The sequence below is a fragment of the Micropterus dolomieu genome, linkage group LG03 (assembly GCF_021292245.1).
Source record: "Micropterus dolomieu isolate WLL.071019.BEF.003 ecotype Adirondacks linkage group LG03, ASM2129224v1, whole genome shotgun sequence".
Taxonomy (NCBI): Eukaryota; Metazoa; Chordata; class Actinopteri; order Centrarchiformes; family Centrarchidae; genus Micropterus; species Micropterus dolomieu.
Genome location: NC_060152.1, coordinates 6,370,142 through 6,391,532, shown reverse-complemented (window position 1 = coordinate 6,391,532; position 21,391 = coordinate 6,370,142). Strand labels below are relative to the sequence as shown.

The 21,391-nt window shown below is 40.8% G+C and overlaps 1 protein-coding gene across 2 annotated transcripts in view; it reads left to right on the top strand.

The window, feature by feature from the left end:
* LOC123968822 (ubiquitin-conjugating enzyme E2 E2) overlaps nt 1-21,002 on the top strand; it is a 28,082-nt gene extending 7,080 nt beyond the window's left edge. For both annotated transcript variants that reach the window (XM_046045797.1, XM_046045796.1), the window contains exons 4-6: nt 12,910-13,042; nt 18,400-18,547; nt 20,151-21,002. In XM_046045797.1, the coding sequence (XP_045901753.1) occupies nt 12,910-13,042; nt 18,400-18,547; nt 20,151-20,248 (379 nt within the window). In that variant the 3' untranslated portion in view covers nt 20,249-21,002. The remainder of the gene's footprint in view (nt 1-12,909; nt 13,043-18,399; nt 18,548-20,150) is intronic.
* The last annotated feature ends 389 nt before the right edge of the window (nt 21,003-21,391 follow it).

Sequence of the window (21,391 nt, the reverse complement as noted above, 5' to 3'; positions counted from 1 at the left end):
GTTTCAAAATGAACCGAAACATATTTTTACAACTCATAATATCTTACAGACCTCTAACGTTGTGTTTTGTGGGCGCTGTTCTGTGCTACTGTAAGCTCGCATGCTCAGACACTTTGGCCTCCGACTCGAGACAACCACTTTTCAGAACTTCAGAACATTTTTTGTAAATTGATTGAAATATGGCATTTCCAACTGTAACTTGGGATATTATCTGGAGAAATCCGACACCAGGACAAATTCCATGTCATAGAGTGAGCAATGACACAGCAAGTAATGTAACTAATCTTAGGTAGGTTCTGGATTAGCAAACTGATGCTACTTGCGGCTGCAAAGCTAACATGAGAGGACAAGAGCATAAGCAGCATAGCAGGTCCAGACAGTGACACTCACAGCTCTCCTGCTACTATAGCTAACAACACTGGTGGCACAGTGGTCCAGTGGATAGCCTCACAGCAAGAAGGTCCTGGGTTCTAACCCTGGTCATCATGGCCTTTCTGTGGGGAGTTTGCATATTCTCCCTGTGTCTGCGTGGGTTTCCTCTGGGTGCTATGTTTTCCCCCACCATCAAAAACATGTCAGGTTCTTCAGTCAGTGCCATTGACCAGTGACACTGATATAGATCTGGAATTGGTCCCCATGCGCTGTACAGCGGCTGCTCATTGCTCCCCTAAGGGACTGGTTAAATGCAATAAAGTAAAGTACCTTTCTAATCACAACAATAGCATGTCTTTGCAAACTATAAAGTAAGCTGAATGTCCACGGGCAAGTCATTTAACGTTACCTGACTGACACACACATGATGGCTGGCACTGCTGGATAGTGTTGTGTTGCTTGTCCATTATTTTTAATGCAAAATTCTTCTTTGCAACACCAGCACGTGTGGAAGAACGGACCGCAGTGAAGTTAGTTTCAAGTTGGATATTAATTTTATGTTGGGCATTGGATAGATGTCGAATTCCAACTTCAAACTTACTTTACCTCCAGTGCAAAGCGCCTTTCCCTCACCAAAAATGTACAGTAAAGTGTGGAATTTGCAACACAACCAAATAAACGATAGAGCATAATTGTAAACAATTTTTCTATCGTCGATAGAAAATATCGATAGATATTATCATATCGCACAGCCCTAGGTAGCGTATTGTTTGTCTCTTGATTAGAGCATCAGCTGAACAACTTGAATGTAATTCCTCCTTTAGTACAGCTGTAATATTTGGCTGGTCTTGGGAAGAAATAGCCTTCTTGGGTCCCTGAATTTTCCTGCCATGATGTAATGTCCCCATGATGCCCAAAACAGAGCTGTCACTCCCTGATGACATCATGCAAGCTGCAGGGAACAGGTCTTCTCACAAAACACACACAGCTGGTCACTGCATCACATGCTCGCTGGCTTAAAGCCTTGACATGAATATGTATCTCCATCACCATCAAGTCTCCCCAAGAAATGAGGCACTCTTTATTGCAGGTTCTGATCTCCAATGTTCTTCTGGCTGATGGGATCATCTTCATGTCTGTGGAAGCTGCATATTAGTTTTGTGCCATGCCTCTGAGGGATTATGTGCGAGTGACACACCCAGCATCATTTTTCACAGCGTAACCATTAAGCACAGCGGGGAGTGTTATCAATATTCATGAGGGGGCGGAGGGATGTGGACCAGGGGCAGGGGGGGGATGAGCTGCAGGGATACCTCCTGGGTGTTCGAGTTGATCACTGTATTGTGCATGGCAACTTCACTGACTTACCGTGGTTAGGATCTTTGCAATGTGATGTCAGTTTGAAGGGAGTAAAAAAAACGTGAATGCTTGCAGATGACAGCTACATTTGACCTTGAATGAATCAGACCTAATCGATGTCTTGTTCCATAATCACCCCCTTTATAAATATTGATGAATTATAGGCACCCATCTGTGTCAGACAATGGCATGTTCCTGACCTTTCAGTGAAGGTCTTGTCCATTGACTGCAAAATCTAAGAACTGTCATGAAGGCAACGCTTCAGAATAATTTTGTTCACCAGGCAGAATAAATAAAAAGGCATAAGGTAGGGTGAGAGACTAATGACGAGGTGTGGACAAAATTGAATTTAAAATTGACGAGGAGGGAGCAAATACAAATGGGAAACTAATTGTTATAGAATTTACCTCATAACCACATTTCTTTTACGGTGGAATTACTGTAAAATAGTGTAATGTATGTATTAAATCTCAGTTAAATAAAAGTGCCCTCAAAGGATCAGAATACAGGGAGAAATATGCTATCTGGAGAAATAAAAAAACTACCTTAAGATAAATAAAGATGGTGTAGCTGGTACAGAGCATAATGATGTTGTAGCATACAGATGGATGGTGCCAGACTAGGGTCTGCTGGTTTGTTATGGCCACTATTCTCCTTCTGCACCTATGAAACATCTGCTGAAAATAATTTTCTTCCAGAGCAAACCAGTCTGCTTGAATATATTTCTCCTCCCACAAAGTCGTGAGTGGAAAAGAAATATATTTGCTCCTATAGAACAACGGTAACATATGTTCTCCCTCTGACACCGGCTTGAGTTTAATTTATCCTTAATGTTTTCCACTGCGGCACTTGTTTGACAGTGAACATGGCCTGCCTTGATTCATGTGTGCCACTGAATTCTCAACGTTCTCATTTGTGAGGTAGTTTTTTGGCAAACGTTCGTCCAGAATGTTATTAACGCATTTGTGGGGAAGCCGAACATGAAGCACGGCGTGTGAACATTTTGTGGTGCAGTGTTGTCATTACACCGCCGGTTTCACAGAAGAAGTTTAGGTCATTGAGAATGACTGAATGGTAATATGAGGCTGGCACAAAAGCAAACAGAAGAATCTTCTGGCAGGAGAACAAATACAGTAACACTGAAGTAAACAATTGCTCTAAGATCCCATTACCCCTGTGACTGGGATCTCAAAACTCGAAAAATAGATTTCCCCCTGAAGTCAAAAACCGTAGCTCCTGCCAAGAAGAGTTAAAGTGTCTTAAAGACGTATTTGCGGTTTGGGGGATGAAATGTTAACACTCTTAAACATTCTGTTGTAAATGTTGAAATAAATAATTACCAGTGAATAACATCCCAACTGAATGCCCTTTGCCTCTGTGCTGATCTGTTTAACCTACAGATTAAAAGTCTTGTTTCACAACCTGCAAAACTTGGGACAAATATGGTGTCATTGGAATAGACTAACAGAGTATCAGGCTCCACAGCAGATCCGGCAGCTCAGCTTGTCCTGATCACTGACCTTTTGGTAATAAGTCCGTTCTCTCGGCCACAGGGCCAAATGGCTGCCCATGGTGCTTTTGTGGAGGGAGCAGAGAGGCTTAAGAGACTGTCTGAATAGGCTGTTGTGGCTGAATAGACTTTTGGTGCTGGGCTGGGAAATTAAAAATATTAACATCATACTCTTCACTAATATAGATAATAAAGGAGCAAGAGGCTGCAGTTTTGTCTTGTATGCAGATTTGTTTTTAGGCAGTTTCCTTTCCTGAAGCAGTGTTCCTGTGAATCCCTGACCAGCAACACAATTCGCATGTCAGCACAAATTCTAACTTGTTTTATTCAAGCAAAGCAAATGTTTATAATTACCCCTCAACTAGAGAGACACACACACACAGACATTTTTTCTTTTATGTTCTTACAGAAACTATTTTAAAAAACGCTGCTGTCCACATCTGCGATTAATATCTCAACATGCTCTTCAAATGTTTTTATTTTCTGCCAAATTGTGCAACTTTAGTTTGAGTCATGAGGTCCTCCTTTATTTATTTATTTTATACTATTAGTTGTTGTGTCATCCTTCACCCTGGGTACACAGCAAGGCTTTGTTGGCTAAGTGATATTTTTATGACTCATGATGTTGCCTTTATGCAAAGCCTGTGTATTATGATAATAATATATGCTCTGCATTATTCATTTTTAGCCAGAGGCAAACATTTGCACTGCATCAGACGCTGGGTGCATGTAGCAGCTCGGATGCGGAGAAGAAAAATGCTTACCACACCAAAATCTGTTTTACCTCAAAAGCATCTTGCTGAATTTAAAAGGAAGGCTGAGGATAATAAACAGATCCCCTGCTTTATTTACAGCTTTCTTAACACGACTTTAAACCCCAGTGAGAACAAACTTCCTGAGTGAAAGGCCAGTTCTTCAAACCTCTTTCGAAGTATACTTCCTCAGTTCAGTACTGGCTGCTTTTGAGATTGATTCAGCCCAGCATGTGAGGTTGCCCTACTGTGGGAATAGAATTGTGTAATTCCGTTCAACTTGGAAAGCATGCAGCCACCTACTCAACCATTTCCCTTGTTGCTGGATAAACCGTCCGGTCAGTAATTTCAGTATTCACTGTGCAGATGAACAATATAAGGCTTGATTAAAAAACAAACCATGTCATTTGAGACAATAAAGACGAGCGCACAGAGGAAGGAGGTGTCACCTCGGCCGTTGAGCTGCACAGTAATTGGTCTTGGGGCTCTTTCACGGTCGGGGAGAAAGAAGATTGCTTCATTAAAGTTCCTCTCCTGATAACTGCAGCAGCCACACTGATAGAAAAGAAGATCTTAACTGAATGACGGTGCCATTAGGGGGGAAAAGTGCCTGTGGGGAATGAACTGGAATGGCGAATAATGCAGATAATGGCTTTATTTGTGCATGGCGGTATTCACAAGCTCCAAAACATACTGATTCACATTCAATTACTGGTTTACTTTCCTGTTTTATTAATCAGCCCCGTGGTGCAGTTATTGGCTCAGTCAGGTATTTACCTGCTACAGTAAACAGCTCGCTGTGAGACAGGCTGCTTTAGCAACACATTGGTTTAATGCTTGGTGGTATCTCTGTGATTGTGTTTGCATGATTAGTTTTCTGAGCTTTTTTATGTTGCTACGTTAGTGATATTCCACCTATCCGATCTTTAAATGTAACCTAATCTTTTGAGTATTAAACACTCACCTCCTTTAGACTATAAAGGTAGCTGTAAAAAGTGTGTAATTTCTTATTTCACAGATCGCACCAGCTGTGGTCAGCTTGGATTCATGCCAGTCACAAATGGATTCCTACAGGGACCAGTTTTTATGGTGGTAAAAATAAAATCATTCAGGCTTTTCATACCACTCCTGCAGCACGTCGCCACTATCCGTCCATATGCTCAGTATGTTCCAAAGAATCATATTTTCACGTAAATATGACTTAATACACTGCTTTCAACTAGGTGCATCTGTTACAGCTGTTTGTCATTGTAACTAAATTCAGCCAAACATTCTCGTGTTTGTGAAATCAATATCAGTATCAGCTGCAAAAGGCGGAGAAACACATTTCTTTGAAAGGGTGTGAATGTGTCTTGACAGTTTTCTGAGAAAAGAGGTAGAAGAACATAATTTTACAGCATTTTATAAGGCTGGACATTTCACAGATTACCCAACACCACCACAACATCTCACATGCCTGTGAGTTACATGGTTAGTTTTATATAACTAGGCAGTGAGTAAAAAAAAAACAATTAAAATCCTAGAAGCCTGTGAATTGACAGCCAGCACTAACATAGCCGGTAATCAGAGAGACAAAACTAATCTTTGAAGCCTTACTAGTGCCGTTTCTCTGGCAGTGGGCAGGCAACTGTATTTTTGTATTTTGTCTAAATTACTATCTGTTGGACTTTCTATTGGTACCACACACAGTCATTTTAGGTATACAAGACTGTTTGTTCCTGCAGTTTCACAGCAAATGTGGTTTTAACTCTTGCATTCTTTTACAGTGGTTGCTTGCAATTTTGTCTTTGTAAGAACTTGAGCTTATTCTGGTCCATCATTTCAATCTGTGTGAAACTGTGAAATTTGAATAACTAAGATAATTTTTTCTCCCTGTAAATATAATCAAAGCCAATCAATTTACCTCACCTTATGAATTCACCTGTGAGTGGCACAGGCCTATCTCATGACTGCATCTCTTTCATCTACTTAACCTGAGCCCTGATGTCTGTGGGAATTGGCTCTGGGTGACGAGATAGGTTAGCGATTTTGTGGAGATTATCCCAGCAAGATAAAGGTTATCTGTTGGCATTGGCACCAATCAGCAGTTTGCCCTGTCTGTGAAATAATAAGGCAATGTGGATGATTAAATGGCCAAAAAACTGGTCTCACATACTGCACTGTATCATGGGAAGGAAAGGTCATTCAATATATATGGAAATTATTAATGCTGTCTGTGATTATAGGGCGCAGCTCAGATAGTTCAGCAACGGAGAACGAGAGGAAAAATGACGAAGTAGGTCTATTGGAAAGTGTTCCCTTATATTGTATGAAGAAACCGTTTTCTTAGTCCTCCTACTCCTCTGGGTTTCAAAGTGTCCATTCTTTCTCAACCTTGTGTCGCTGATGAGTCTTTGTTGAGGTGAAACACTGAACAAGGTCGGTGTGAGATGCAATTACTCGCTCCCTCTCAGGTGCTACAAACACAACCTTATGACTGAACCATGCTGACTACACAAACTGGTGTTTGTACTACGTTTAGCAAAGAATCTAATCCGTTGTTTCTATTAAAAATAAGAATAATCACAAGTCCATGAACTGTAAGGGAAAAAAGGACAGATCACAAAGAAAGAGAGCAGTGCGAATACGTGGTTAAGCACTATTTTGGTGCTCTGTTGCGGAGGAAGCAGCCCAGCTGTCAAAGTGGGCTCTTACATGAGTATAATCTCGGAGGACAGGGCAGTGGCAAGATTCTCATGGACACCCGCGCCCTAATGTATCCCAGACCCTTGAAACAAATGACCCAAATACTCACTGAATCAAGGCGTTTGGCTGACAGTGCACTGCAGATGTAGTTTTACTTACACAGAGGTTATTATTAGTGCAGACTACAACAAAGCCCATAAGCAGCACTGTTACACCAGTTAACGTCATGGATTTGTGCTGAGCAGATCTGTCTATTTGAAGAGAAGAGTGTTTTTCCCTAGAGAGATAAAAAAAAGACAGGCTGACTGTCGCTCTCCGTTCAGGGGCTTGGTGTTGCATTATAGTGCGGTTGTTGTTCTTGATGCCCTCATTGACTTCAGATTGATTCAATGATACAGATTTTTTTCAAAGCACAAATGAACACTTTGCAGCAGTGCATGACAATACAGAACCCTGACGTTTGGAGAAATGAGCCTGGTTTAAAGTTTCACTTGCAGAATTGAAATCTATATGATGCCTTGATTACCCAGTAATTATTGTGAATTGAATATGTCAGTTGCAGAACATAATGCTCCGTATAGCTATTAAACGGGGTCAATGAGTCATCAGCCATTTAACTCCTGATTAAAGCCTGGTGAATGGGATCTCATACAAACACTCACTGATGCTACGAGTCTGCAGATTGACATGACACAACGTGAGTTTCTTACGACAGCCACACCGCTCAACTCTCCCAAAACTAATGGCCCAGTGATAGACTGTCAGATCCTGAAAGAGCTGGCCCTGAACCAGCTGCAACAAAGCACCACAGGAACGCCCCAGACGGTGGGGGGAGGAGGTCTCCAAGCAACGGCCAGCGGTGGCATGCACATTCAGCTATTGACTTAGCCTTTATCCACAGTCTTGTGTGGTTGTCAGATCCCCTACAGCAATCTCGCTGCTGAGCGAGGACCTCTGCCATGCCCGCGCATCTCTATCTTTCCATCCTGTCTAAGTTATTATCATCGCTACAAACTCATCTGCCTCAAAGAAAGTGAGCATCAGTCTCAATTGGAGATGTTTGAAAATAAAATAGTCGGCTGTTTCTTTCACTGTGGTGTCAAGGAAGCTTTTGAATAGTGTGATGGAAGTGTTACCTGAGGTGTGTGTAGCACAGACGCGTAAATGTGAGTTTCAGAAAGGGAAGATTGTCTTGACAGGGCGCTACGCTAACCTTTTTCTCAAGGAGCACATGTGCTCCTAAATGAGAAAATTTAGGAGCACACAGAGTTTAACAAATTATTTATTATATACACATTTATACTATGTGTTTGCTTCTTCTCCTTGTGTTCAACTATGGTGTGAAACCATTGGAGGACTGGAAGTGAAGACCCTTGTATCTGTACACTTGGCATCGGCCTTAAAATTTTGTTAAAGCTTTTTAAAATATTGAAACAGATGTTTTGAAAATTTGACACTGAAAACAACATTTAAAACACTGATCACTCATCACAAAAAACTTTACTGTGATTGGTGCTTGTGTAGTTTTTGAACCAGAGATGAATTCACAATACACCAGCAGCACCCACATAACCCACACTTAATGTAAACAAACTACTGAACAGTATTACAATAACTTTAGTAAAACAGAACAATGGTTGCTCTCAGGAGGAGGCTAGAAGGAGCACATACTGGCACCCTGGCATCCTCTGCAGTGGAAAGATGCAGATTTCCACTGCAGAGGCTCTTTCACACAACATGGAGGAGAAACTCGTTTAAATGAGTGTATTCGTATTTATATTATTATAATAATATTAGATAAAAATGTCAATTTTAATCTAATAGTATACTGTATGCTAATATATTAATGATTTAATTTTATTATATGCATTGTCATTTTATGTAATGGTATACTATACAGCCCACCACTAGTATAAAATTAATTCCAGTTGGACTAAAGAGTATTTTCATTTTCATTCATTAAGTCCTTGTGCAAGAAAAATGGCGTACATTTGCCTCTTAACTTGTTAATGCTACTATCTCCTCAATAATCAGAACTTTTCATGCAGAACAAGTTCAACATCTGGAAGTTTACTGTAGTTCGTCAATCTTTCTTTATGTCCAGCCTGTGATTGGTCTGTTGACAAAAAGTGAAATTGATAAGCTCATCGACTTTATGAAAATAACATGTTTCAGCAAAAAGCACCTGATATACCTGAGTAGGCAGCTCGCCAAACCCACAGCCTCCTTATCTTCTCCCTGCTGTCTTCTGTCTCACCGCTCCAGCTGCTGACAAGTTATCTCTGTCTTTGTTTTAACGAGCTGCTCAAGGAGCCACCGAGAGACCCGCCCACCGGTGACCAACTGGCTTTTTTCCTGCCAGAGTTTCGACAGCTCTCATTTGACTGACATCACCTTTGCGTCGTGCCATGCCCGCTAGTCAGGGCGGAGTGCTTTGAACGATAAGCGGCGCGTTGCACTGCGGCGGGCGAGGTGGAAGGGGATTACGGTAGGGTGTAGTTACTCGCACATGTGCTCATAAATAATTAATTCAGTCATCAGCCACATTTGAAACTCAGATGTTTCTATTAATCAATCTGTCAGGTTCACACTGCCTAATTACAAGCCAAACAGCACTTGTATTCAAAAGTCACACAGAATCATAAGTAAAGGCGGGTGAACGCTTGAAATGAACATGTTTGTACAACATGTTGTCCGACCACATCTGAAGTGTTGCTAGTGTTTATAGCAGTTCTGAACTGCCCCACACAAAGACGGGGTGAGAAGCAGGCTGTCAAAAGAGACGAGCGAGATGCGATAATCATTCAAATATGACGATATAGGAGCAAACTTTAAGACTATCTTTCCTTGAAGGGATTCATAGTGTAGCTATCATTTGTAGAAAAAAAGTGCCAGAAGTAATTTTATGAAGAATGAAAAAAGAGAGCTTAACCCTTGCCTACTTTCTCACCTCCATACACCTGGCCAATATCTACTTGCAGTGGACATTCTTGTTGGATTGAAGCATGTGCCTTAAGGCTGCCCTCTCTTAGCGGCCATTCAAACTGTCATTTTATTACATGACAAGTAGTTACATCTATGGTTCTTTGCTAGGCACCAGGGGCCTCATTAAAGAAACGTCCCGAGTCTGAAATCCTATCTTATCTCAGTGTAGGATGACATTTAGGATTTTTGGTCTTACTGAAACATGTTTTCTAACTGCATTTAGGAAAATCTATCTTATCTTGGGATAGGAGTTTATCTATTAAAGAACAATCCTAACAGAAGAATTTCTTAAGTTAGGAATCCTAAACAAGCTTTAGGTTTCATGTATAAATGGGTAAATATTAGGGATGCACTTAACGTTCAGCCTCCGAAATTAATCGTCCGAAAATAACAAATAACAGCACTTTCGGTGTTCAGCCGAATAAGTCAAAAGACCAAATAAATTTTACAGAACATTACGTTGACATGTCGGTAGTGTGGAAGCACTTCAGAGAGAAAGACGCAAAAATCGCTGTTTGCACTGTTGAACTGAACACTGAATTGTCTCCTAGCACATTAACTCCATCTGTGGCTGACTTCTTAGAAAAGGGAAAAAACGGTCTGAACCGCTTTGAGTTTTTCTGTCACTCATTTGTGAGAAGGGGATTAAGCTAGCTGCACCTAAATTTGGAGTGCACACCCATTCAAGCCTTGATGGTAAATCCTCTGTTTCTCTCTTTACAAAGACAAGTGTTGTAGTATGAGAGTCTTACCTGAAGAGAGGCTATAAAGTCTTCATGTTACGCAAAATAAATGGAAAAAATGTGAATGTACTTGTTCAGTATTCTGCAATTTTTTTCCATTATATTCGGTTTCGTCTTTGGCCAAGAATTTTAATTTCGGTGCATCCCTAGTAAATATCGACTGCCAATATGATTATATTTTAATTGAACGTATTACATCTGTTCATGTCTTTATCCTGGGCCTATAATTGGAAAGAAAACATCCCAAAAAGGTGGTGTTTACTGCCCTCCACTGACACGATTAATGCCTTCGACTCATTGGAGGTAAAATTGAATGCCTGTCTTTTCTTGTCCATTATAGTAAACTAGCTAACTATTGACAAGTGAAATGAGACCGGTGTTGTCAAGGATACATGCAGTCTCGTGTACATTCCCAACATAGATACAGGCATGACAGGAGGAGTGTCGATTGAACAATCAAGTGTACAGTTTTAGTTAGGATTTAAGATAGTCAAGATAAGATACAAAGTCTGAGATAGGATAGGACAAAGCCATGCGTTTAGGAATCACTTCTGTAATAGGAAGATAAGATTTTTCCTAATTTCAACAAGCAAGTTATGACATTTTATCTCCAGACATCTTTTTGCATGACTGCATTCATCTGCAGAGGGACAATAAATACTGAAGAAATAATTGGACCAGTCAAAGAACTCCTGCGACTAGGAGAATTAGAATTTCTTTAGTCAAGGACAAGCTCTTAGGCCATTTAGGCCATTTACTGAACAGACTTTTGGCAACCTGACATGTTAAATGTTATGGAAATATGGAATCCCTCTGTTAAATAACACAACAGAAGAAGGTAGGAACAGCTGAATATGACCAGCAGTTTGTGCCGTGGTTTGCCCTCACTTTATATTACATGAAAGGCTTTCCAAGCACACCTAACGGATGGTTATCAGATGTCAACATCTGTCTCTGTGTACCTATAAATCCCTGTATTTCGAGGTCATTTCCTGTTTTGGTTCAGATATTGCACGACCAAAATGCAACACCGTTTGTTTGGAAGAGAATCAAAACCTGCAATTTCTGGGTATTTGGTGCCATTTGGTCAAATAGGGATAGCAATGCTTGTGCCTTCCAAAACAGATGGAACCAATATTGTTAATACAAATAAAACTCCATTAAACATGTTTAATGTGAACATCTTCTTTAACACATTTGACATCTGTCCTTTGTACAGTAAGCTTGTATGTGGTGGAAGTTATCAATTACTGCGGCACCAGTTTAAGTATTAGGTTCACAAAGACGAAAGCCCAGTATATGTCCCCTTGCTATGCACCAACATTGTCCAGCACGATCCGGGTACATTCTTTGCTTTTGTTATTTTATTTTCACTCTTTCAAAATTCCAAGATTTTCTTTGTGCCTGAAACAACACAAGTCCAGATTGGTCCTTATCGACGGTGTATTTTGAAGTAATTCCCCAGAGAAGAAGTAATCATAATTAGCTAATTAAAGAAGGCTTAAGAGAGGGGCTGAGTGAAAGAGTGGCAAAGTAGATTAGTGGAAATGTGCATGTGTTGACACTGAAGGAGGAAGGAAATGTCTACTGTCTAATTTCTATTTATGGAGAATGATCTATTTTCAAGGGCATGCTTAGAGCCAGATGCTGCTTTTAACAGTTTGCTGTTTGAGATTATTACACAGTCTCGTTCAGGAAATCTCTGTCTGTGATTATTGGTTTAACTAAAGGTGAACAGTAATACAACGGCCTTGAGTAAAAGCAAAACCCTGTGTGTCGGGCAGTTTGTATACACATTTGTGAGCCCATCTGCCAGCAGCTAAGGGTTTGCGTTAAACACCATCCCTGGTAATTACATGAAATCGGAGGGATTGTTTATTGTCCCGGGCTTTGTGATCTGGACATTGTCCCGGTTTCTTCCTGGCTCTATGCCAGCTCAGGGTCTTACCACAAACAAAAGTGGGGGAGGGAGCCCTTAATATGGAAATGGCATTAATTACTGGGCCTATATAACAGATGTGACCTTCAGTCTCCGTTCAGCATAAATACTCATCTCATGAAAAAAAACTGGATCGAATATGAAATAATTTTGTAATGGTTGGCCTATAAATACCATTTTTTACACAGTATCTCCTTTCTTATTATGTAAAAGTCTTTCTTTCAATCTTTGGTTTTACTGAGCACTCAGTTACAAGCTGAAACTGGTTCACTGGTGTGTGTCAGTATGGTGTGTGCTTTAGTAACTCAACTCCCCAAGCAGGTGATCTAATCTTCTAATCAAAATTTTGAAAGATAATCTAAATTCTACTAAAATAGACATGAACTAAAAACCCTCAAACCTCCATGGCTTTGGCATTCCCCAAATCGCCGTCATTAACTTGTCAAAAGCTAGCATTTACTGCCTGAGCTGCTTTTTCACTGGCAGTTTGAACACCAGGCTGTCGATTCCAATGCACCGTGCTGATTAACATATTAACACATCCTTTTTTTTTCAATTTTCTAGCGCTGGCCCCAAAGGAGACAATATCTACGAGTGGAGGTCGACAATCCTGGGACCCCCGGGCTCCGTGTACGAGGGAGGCGTCTTCTTCCTGGACATTGCCTTCACGCCAGACTACCCATTCAAACCCCCCAAGGTCAGCAGGCAGTAGACATAACTGTTAAAATATTTGTATGTTTGGGTAGCTGATCAACGTCCTGGGAAACAGTGGAGAATATATGTAGTCATTTAAAGATCTGGAAAAGTTCAGAGATGGACCACACAATCTGTGACCACACATTTTCTTCCGCCATCGATAGGCTTGGGCGGTATCATGGTAATATGATATACCAGGGTATTTAGAAATCCTTATGTTATGATTTTCAATAGCGTCAAAAATACAGACACTCCACTGTCTTTTAAACTGATATGGAGGTGCTGTTTTTAATTGTTTGTATTATAGTGTAGTCTCTCAATATAGGTAGGTGACTGTAAACTGTAACACCTACACCTCCCTGCTCTCCTTTTCATATTCTCTGCTGGGTTCTCTGTTCTCCGCACTCTTTCACTCAGCCACACACTCATTATGTACACAATAAGGGCTCGTCTGCGACTGCAAGTGATGGGATAACGTTACAGGACTAGTAAACTAGAAATATGCCTCTGCCCCTGTTTGGGAGTATTTTGGTTTTAGTCAGATGATAAATATGAACCAGCCAACACAGACAAAGCTGTGTGCACATTAGGGGTCGACCAATAATCGGTTTGGCCGATTATCAGCGCCAATATTCAGCATTTTAGCAATAATCTGCATCGGTCATTTCAAAAACAGCTGATATAATCCAGGGATGTGATTTTTTTCAGTACAGGTACAGGACCTGGCCGAGTGAAATGGAAAGGATCTAGGGTGACGTGTGTAAAGTTTTCTTCCTTTATAAGTATCAAGGATGTTCGTTTACGCTCATCTGCCAATTCCACACCTGCGCAGTGTGTACCACAGGCTCTCTCGCGCATTAGTGGTACGTAATGTGTTGCGACCGCGCTGCAGCTCAGCGGCACCGGACTTTATGTTGTTAAAGTCAGCTGTTAGCCAAGAAGCTAAAGGACAACTGGAGAACAGGGAGAGAGAGGTATTTTCGACAGCTGTAAGTAACGTTATTGCCATTACTGTGTCACAGTCTAAGATGCAAAGAACGTACCAGCAAAAAGTTTTATATCGCGAACAGTACTACATTTATACTTGGGCTAATTGAAGCATCAGCTAAAGCAACACAGCAACGTGAAACTGCTGCCAGTGATGCTTGGACTCATCGGGAGAGAGTGTCTATCACCCAGTAGTGGGCCTAAGTAGAGTAGCTAATATTACTTTTTTAAAGAGTATGTCTCTAGCCTATGCTAAGTAACTAGTAGTTAATATTATTTCCGATCTGCCGGCTTGCTGCACTTAATGAAAGGTATGGAGCAGATTTTATCCGCCTCTGAGCGGGGAAAGATGGTGACAGACACAAGACAGAAAGACCGAAAAGCCACAGCTGACATGCCACAGCACGGCGCTGGTTCCGGTAAAGCCGGACCGCTATGTGAAAGTACACATGATTACGGGATAAAGCTGCAAACTTGTTCAGTATGAATAAGCGAATGCGACATATATGCGGATATTCTTTCCGCGCTGATTTCTGTATGAAAGCGACTACACTCTCACTCTCCCTTCTCGACTCCCCTAACCCCCACCCCCTTACAAATCTACGCCAATCATACACAGGTAACATGAAAGAACATAAACAAGAACCAATGAACGCCCCTAATCAGTGTGTTACACGATTTTAGATACCTTGGTACATCGGGGACCAATTTAAGTGAGATATACAACCAGCAAGCACGCCAATCTGATGATAATTACCATCAAATAGAAAATATATGCCGAATATATTTACCCATGAATGTAGCGGGTAGACTTCCAACATTTGGCTGCCAAACGGGAGATCCACCCGCATGTGGCGGGTGTTAATTCCATCCCTGCAGCAGAGACAAACGAGCAAAAAAAAAAGTTCAAGGTAATTCCCACAAAATAGCCAATAAAATCAAGTCATTTTTATTCAGTTTTTTGCCAAATCATATTGTTTCATTGCACCGCCCAAGCAAGTAAAGAAAATTAAAGGACAGATGGACTGATGATGTGTAGATTTTATGCATGTTGGCGGCAGCATAATGTGAGAAAATTGAAGTACCATTACAAGGAAGTTGCTAGTAGAGCACATTATATCACACTGGTGTAAGACTGCTGCAGCTTTTTGACACAGCTTCTTCACAGCTTGGTTTGCACTTTTCTACACTTTTGTTTTATGGAGAATCATTGTGATTGGAGCTCGGAATCTGGGTCGTGCTCAGCTTCGGAAGAACTCCTTTTCTTGTTTTATGTGGTGTTTGTCTGCAGAGTACTTAAAGGATGTGGAGTAGATGTCATTATTGAACATGCAGACCGTCAGGGCCAATCTCCCTTTAGTTTTCAGTGCACCCCATTACCCTTTCACTTGGCCTTCATTTTCTCTCCCCTCTCTGTTATGCACACCCCTCCCCATCCTTGCTCACCCTCTTCTCTCCCTCTTTCTCGCTCTTTGTGCTGTGTAACCACCAGCTCTGTGTTTGACAGCAGACTCAAACAAATCCACAGGCTCCGGCCCAGCTTTCTGTTGCCAGAGGGACTTGAGTGTTTCCGCCCCCTCCAATACCTCCTACCCCTCTCTACACACTGTGATCTGCAGCCAAAACCCCCTGCACACACACACCAAACCCTTCGGCCTTTAGCTGCCATACACCTCCCTCACTATAGAACCGCTCCACTGAAGCTGTTGAATATACTCAGACCTCAGACATTTGGACCCAGAACCCAACTTTTTTAAATCTCAAGACTCTAAAAGACAAACAAGAGCTGACAAGTTCGCCAGGTGGATGTGTTTCTGTCTCTGAACTCAGGCCAGGAGAGGAGCACTGTGCCTGCAGAGGCGGTGGGGGTGGAGAGGTTATTTTAATGTCCTGCCCTGGGTGATCTTTTAGGGGGCGGGGGATGCCAAGGCTCATTAGAGGTTTCCTCTGGAGGGTCAGGGTGGCCAGATGTTGGTGAGTGGTCCTGACACTTGACACCAATGTTTGCCCCACTGCTCCAAACAGATGTCAAGCTCAAATCTAAGCCACGACAGACTACATAAACAGTGGTAGGTTGGTTGTGTGCTTGTTGAGGGTGCTTGAGATGAGCACAGGAAACATTAGTCTACATGTTTTGGGGTCAAGTTATTGGCTGTTTGTGGTGCTTTGATTTTAAACCATGCTGCCCTCTGTTGGCCAGTGTGATTCACTAAAATATTAATAACTTCAATAGGAGATGTTTCTCTCTGAATAGATGGAGTAAATGCTGTTTTAAAGCCATCACAAAGCCCAGAAACCAAAAACCTAAATTATATATGGTTCACTGACTGCAATAAAATACTGTCCTTTTAGATATACTGTGTATTTGTGGCTACATGCTCATCCAGCGACAGTGACAAATGGTGTTAAATGGCCCTCAGTGGAGCAATCAAGCACACCCATTATACTGGTAAAGCAGAAAATAGAGGTGGAAGGCCCACAGCAGCTTTTAACTGTCTTCCATGTCTCACCTGTTATTACTCCCCGCTATGACAAACTTCTCAACCTGGCAGACTACACAGCAAATTATGTCTCTTTAAGGTATTAAAGGTAATTTCCAGGAGACATCCCTGAGTCCTTAATTTTTACTTCACCTACTGCTAACATGCTCTTATTTGAGGTTTTAACAGATCACTTGTTGCCCTCTTCTTAACTCTTTCTTTTCTCTGCAGGTCTGTTTTCTGTGATCATACTAGTGTAACAGGAATATTGTATACATATGAAGATATAAGAGCAGTGTTTTGTGTTCTGTCTTTTGAACATAATTAATATTGGTTACTTAAAGTGGTGGTAGTTGTAAGCCCATTTCATATTGCTTTTATCATAAAACCTAGTTCACACTACATGATTTTGAGCCCGATTTGCCGGTCGGTGAGCTGTGATCGGGGGTAAATCAGCAATCGATGGGCGGCCACCAGTCATTATGTGTGAACTACTCAACGACGCATCAAAATGGCTCCCCGACACATCACTGCCACATCGCCGACATCTGCCAGATATCTAGAATGCCAAATATCTGGCGGAGTCGGCTGATTCCACATCTGCATCCGGCCAATGAGAGCAGGCAGCTACTTTTCACCGCAAAACCCTTTTTACCCACCTGCAGCTCTCTGTACCTCAGACAATCCCTGCTATCTGCGTGTGCTAATCCATTCTTTCATCCAGAGTCTTTGTCTTTATAATTCCTATAACAAACAACAGCTGTTTTGTGTTCTGTGTAGGTTAGCGTCAATTTCCATTTCACGTGTGTTTTCTTGACAAAACGTGGTTTGGAGACCAGCCGTCAGGTGACACAGCCACTGTCAGCTCGGGTAGTGTGTGACCCCCTGTCACCGATAAGTCAAGTAGTGTGAACGACACAAGGACTTCAAGACTCCCGTCACAAGACAACAAGTTGTGTAGTGTGAACTGCGTGGCCGTCGGCCGTGGCTGAAAGTCATGTAGTCTGCACGAGCCTTAAGTTGCTCTAAAAAAAAAACCTCAACTATTTACCAAATCTGTAACTGTGCAGTCACTACTTCTCCAGCCACTTTTAAAAGGTCATATTACCTGCCAATCGGATGGACATAATGGCTGATGTAATGGTGGTTTACCTGACAAGACAAAACTCTACTGCTGTTCTTCAAAATACACCTTTCTCTTAGTGAGTCTGCATCTATTATGTTCTTCATGGTCATGGAATGAACTAGAGCTTAAGTGATAATTCAGCAACTATTTTGATTATGTTTTGTTTTGTTTTTTTTGTTTTTTTTTTTTTAGCAAAATGCCAAAAATCACTGGTTCAACTTCTCAATTTTTCTTACATGTAAGATGTTTGGGAGTTTTGGACTGTTGGTTAGACAAAACAACAGAATGCATTATAATTGAGAAAATAAACTTAGATTAATTGATACCTTAAACTATGATTAGTTGCAGCCCTAGTATAAACCTCAACATCAAGTGGCATCAATCTTCTGATGCCTCTTTTGGCAAGTAAGGTAGGGACAGTATCTCCAAAACTAAAAATATTCCTAATAATTTCTAATTGATATAATAAATGTAAGGGATTTGTGTTAAAATGGCCACATCCTTTAGTTGTTTCCTGGTTATTTTTGTAAATATTTGTACGTTATTTATCTAGTACAGTATTTTCTCACTTAGGTGTTCTTAACAGTTCCAGTAAAGTACAAGTAAACAACACTCATGACAAATTCTCATCTTTTCATCTGGATTTTCTGTTCACACAGTTCCTGTATAATAACTTTTCTTTGTAAGTCCTATTTTCTTGTACTTGGCAAATGAGAACATTCTGTTTTTAAAAATTTCTAATCGGTACTATTTTTGTATCTGCAGGTAACTTTTCGTACAAGGATCTATCACTGCAACATCAACAGTCAGGGGGTGATCTGTCTGGACATCCTGAAGGACAACTGGAGCCCCGCACTTACCATCTCTAAGGTGCTGCTGTCCATCTGCTCCCTGCTAACAGACTGTAACCCAGGTAAGGTAAACATCTTAATGCATTGGCATTTGACATTTGTTAAATGGTATTTATTATAAGACTTTTGTGTGAGGTCTGCTGGAGTGGCAGGAAGGGCTCTCTTTATCTGTCTTACTGATCCGTTACACAGAACAACTACTCTCAAATTGCCATTTTTTTTTCTTCTTATTTGAATGTAATGTTTATTATGATTCAAGGCCAAATTACAAGTTGACACGCAGTCAAAATTATGTTTCCAGACTATTAATGGAGTATTAAGTAAGCCAATTGAAACTGTCATTGTTTCCCAAGGCCGTCTGACACTGACAGATCTTTGGCACAGTCGGTGGCCTGTTGTAAATAATAAAATCACATTTTCACAGCAAGTGAGCCGCATAGAGAGGAGAATGTTTTAATGAAAAACTAATATTACCATGTACGATATAAAACTTTCAACATTCACTTTTTTGGCTTGAGAACAAAATATTGTGCATCGCTGCTCGCACTCTTAAAGCACCATCTTCCATCACAAAGCAGTTAATAGTTGGGAGGGGAACGAGCTCAGGCTGAGTGTAAGAAGCAAGAAAATTCTGGACCACCATCGAAGATTGTGTGCTGTCTTACATGCAGCAATTTTCATTTCAGTATGAAATATGTGACTAAAAATTTGTCTGCTAAATGATGTAGCAGTAGTAATAGTAGTAGTGTTATTAGTACATGTGACCATAGTGGAACCCAGCCAAAATACTTAAAGTGCAATTATGAATTGCTTGAGTTTGCAAATGATAGTTCTTGGGTGATAACTTTAAATTTGAAGAAACTTTCAAACGCTGAGCTGCAGCGTTCAAAAGTGCCTTTTGAATGAAACTGTGATTTATTTATTTATATTGCATTCTCATTTACTCGATGTGCCCACATTGGGAACAGATCTTAATATATAAATTACTTAGGCTGGGCTGTTGGACTTGTGAACAAACACAGCATGTCCTAGGTAAAAGGAAGCAATGCCATGGACAGACAGACATTAATTTTTCATCACCTTTGCACAAGACTTGCTAGCTACAGCTACATCTTGTAGTTTTTGCTGGGCTTGTTTAAGCTAGCAGAGGCAGAGTTATGTGACCTTCAACTTGCTGGGCTGATTTTTTTTATTTTTATTTATAAGAATGGTGTCATGCTATGGCCATACCACAGATGTGGTGGCAGCTGTGATCTGACCTCAGTCAGGTGTAAATGCATCCTTGACCTGGGACATGCCATGTTGTTACTCAGTCCAACTCTCAATAAAGGCTGCTTTTGTCATCGTCCAGATAATGCATCCAGATCACGTTAATAGCAGGTGTAGATGAGTCATCTAAGTCACATCAGTCGTACATCTACAAACAAAAAATATGCACTACAATATTTTGAGGGCATTGGGAAGTGTTTGTCACCAACAAATTATGTTTGCAAAAAAAATTATTTGCATATGTTACCAAAACACTGCATGTTCCAATAGATCCAAAATAAATGTGATCATTTTTGTAATATAACACATCCTCCTTCGCACAATCTGTTTACAGTGATTCCTGCCCCGCGAGTTCTTTACATATCCTATCTTTCTTTCTGTCTTTGTACCTTTCAGCCGACCCTCTGGTGGGAAGCATCGCCACACAGTACCTGACCAACAGAACAGAGCATGACAGAATAGCCAAACAATGGACGAAGAGATACGCCACATAGACTCCCCGCTGTGAACCGTCCCCTCCTTTACCTCCCTCACCCTTCACTGTACCTCTCTCTACCTCTTGCTCTCACCCATAGTCTGTCAAAGCACACTCACTAAGTGCAACGGTATACCTGCCCTCCTATCACCCTCCTGCTCCTCCTCTTTCTCCTCCTCCCCAACATTTTATCTACCTTTTCTGTGTAAAAAAAAAAAAAAAATAATAATCAAACAAGACAAAAAATGTCCTTTGTTCCTTGTTGACTTGAAAGCTTCTTTTTATACAAAGAGTAGATTGGGATTTTTATTTTCCAGTAACTGAATGTTGGAAGTATTGTATTGGAGAAAAAAAAACACAGAATATTATAATTATCATACGCATTGTCCTCCAGCTATACAGTATGTATTCTCATTTTCTTAGTGGCACCTGGAACAAACATGCAGAATATATGCTTTTACTTTGTTTTTCTTGTTTTGGTTTGTTTTTTTAGTTTTTTTGTATTTGTCATCAATACGTTATCTGCATGGAACAGGAAGGTTTGCATCAATGGATCCTTCATGCTTTTTAACTTCCTCTGATTTTGTTTGTACTGTATGTATTTTTTCAAAGGCTTTTGAGGCAGACCACAAAAGTATAGGTCTGCCTGTGAAAGAGGCAGGACTTGTATATTTACTGGCTACCGCCACCTCTGCAATTGCAGAGTGGTTTGTTGTGCACTTGTATTACTGAAGCACCCAATAAAACACACTGTGGTTGGCTTGTGAGAAAAACGCTCTGCTCTGTCTGGGATTTGTTTGACTTCAGCCTCTACAAATATTTACACCTATTCAGTGACCTTCCATTCACTCAGTCCAACTCTCAACTCAGGCTGCTTTTATGTCCTGATTATAAAACTTTATAGTCGGAAACATCATCTTAAATCAAATAATGCTCTTATCAAAGATTTGCTTTAGTTGGGTGTGGCTCATTATGACTGCCGTATCTTGTGGCTTTTATTACCTCTATCAAGGAGGTGTGATGTTTTCTTCTGCTAGTCCCTCTGTCTGCAGGATATCTTAGAAACTGAATGGATCTCTGTGAAATTATGTGGATAGACTTTTAGGCCAAAGAAGATGTGATTGTGTTTTGGCAGTGAGCCACATCTGGGATGTTCTTAGGG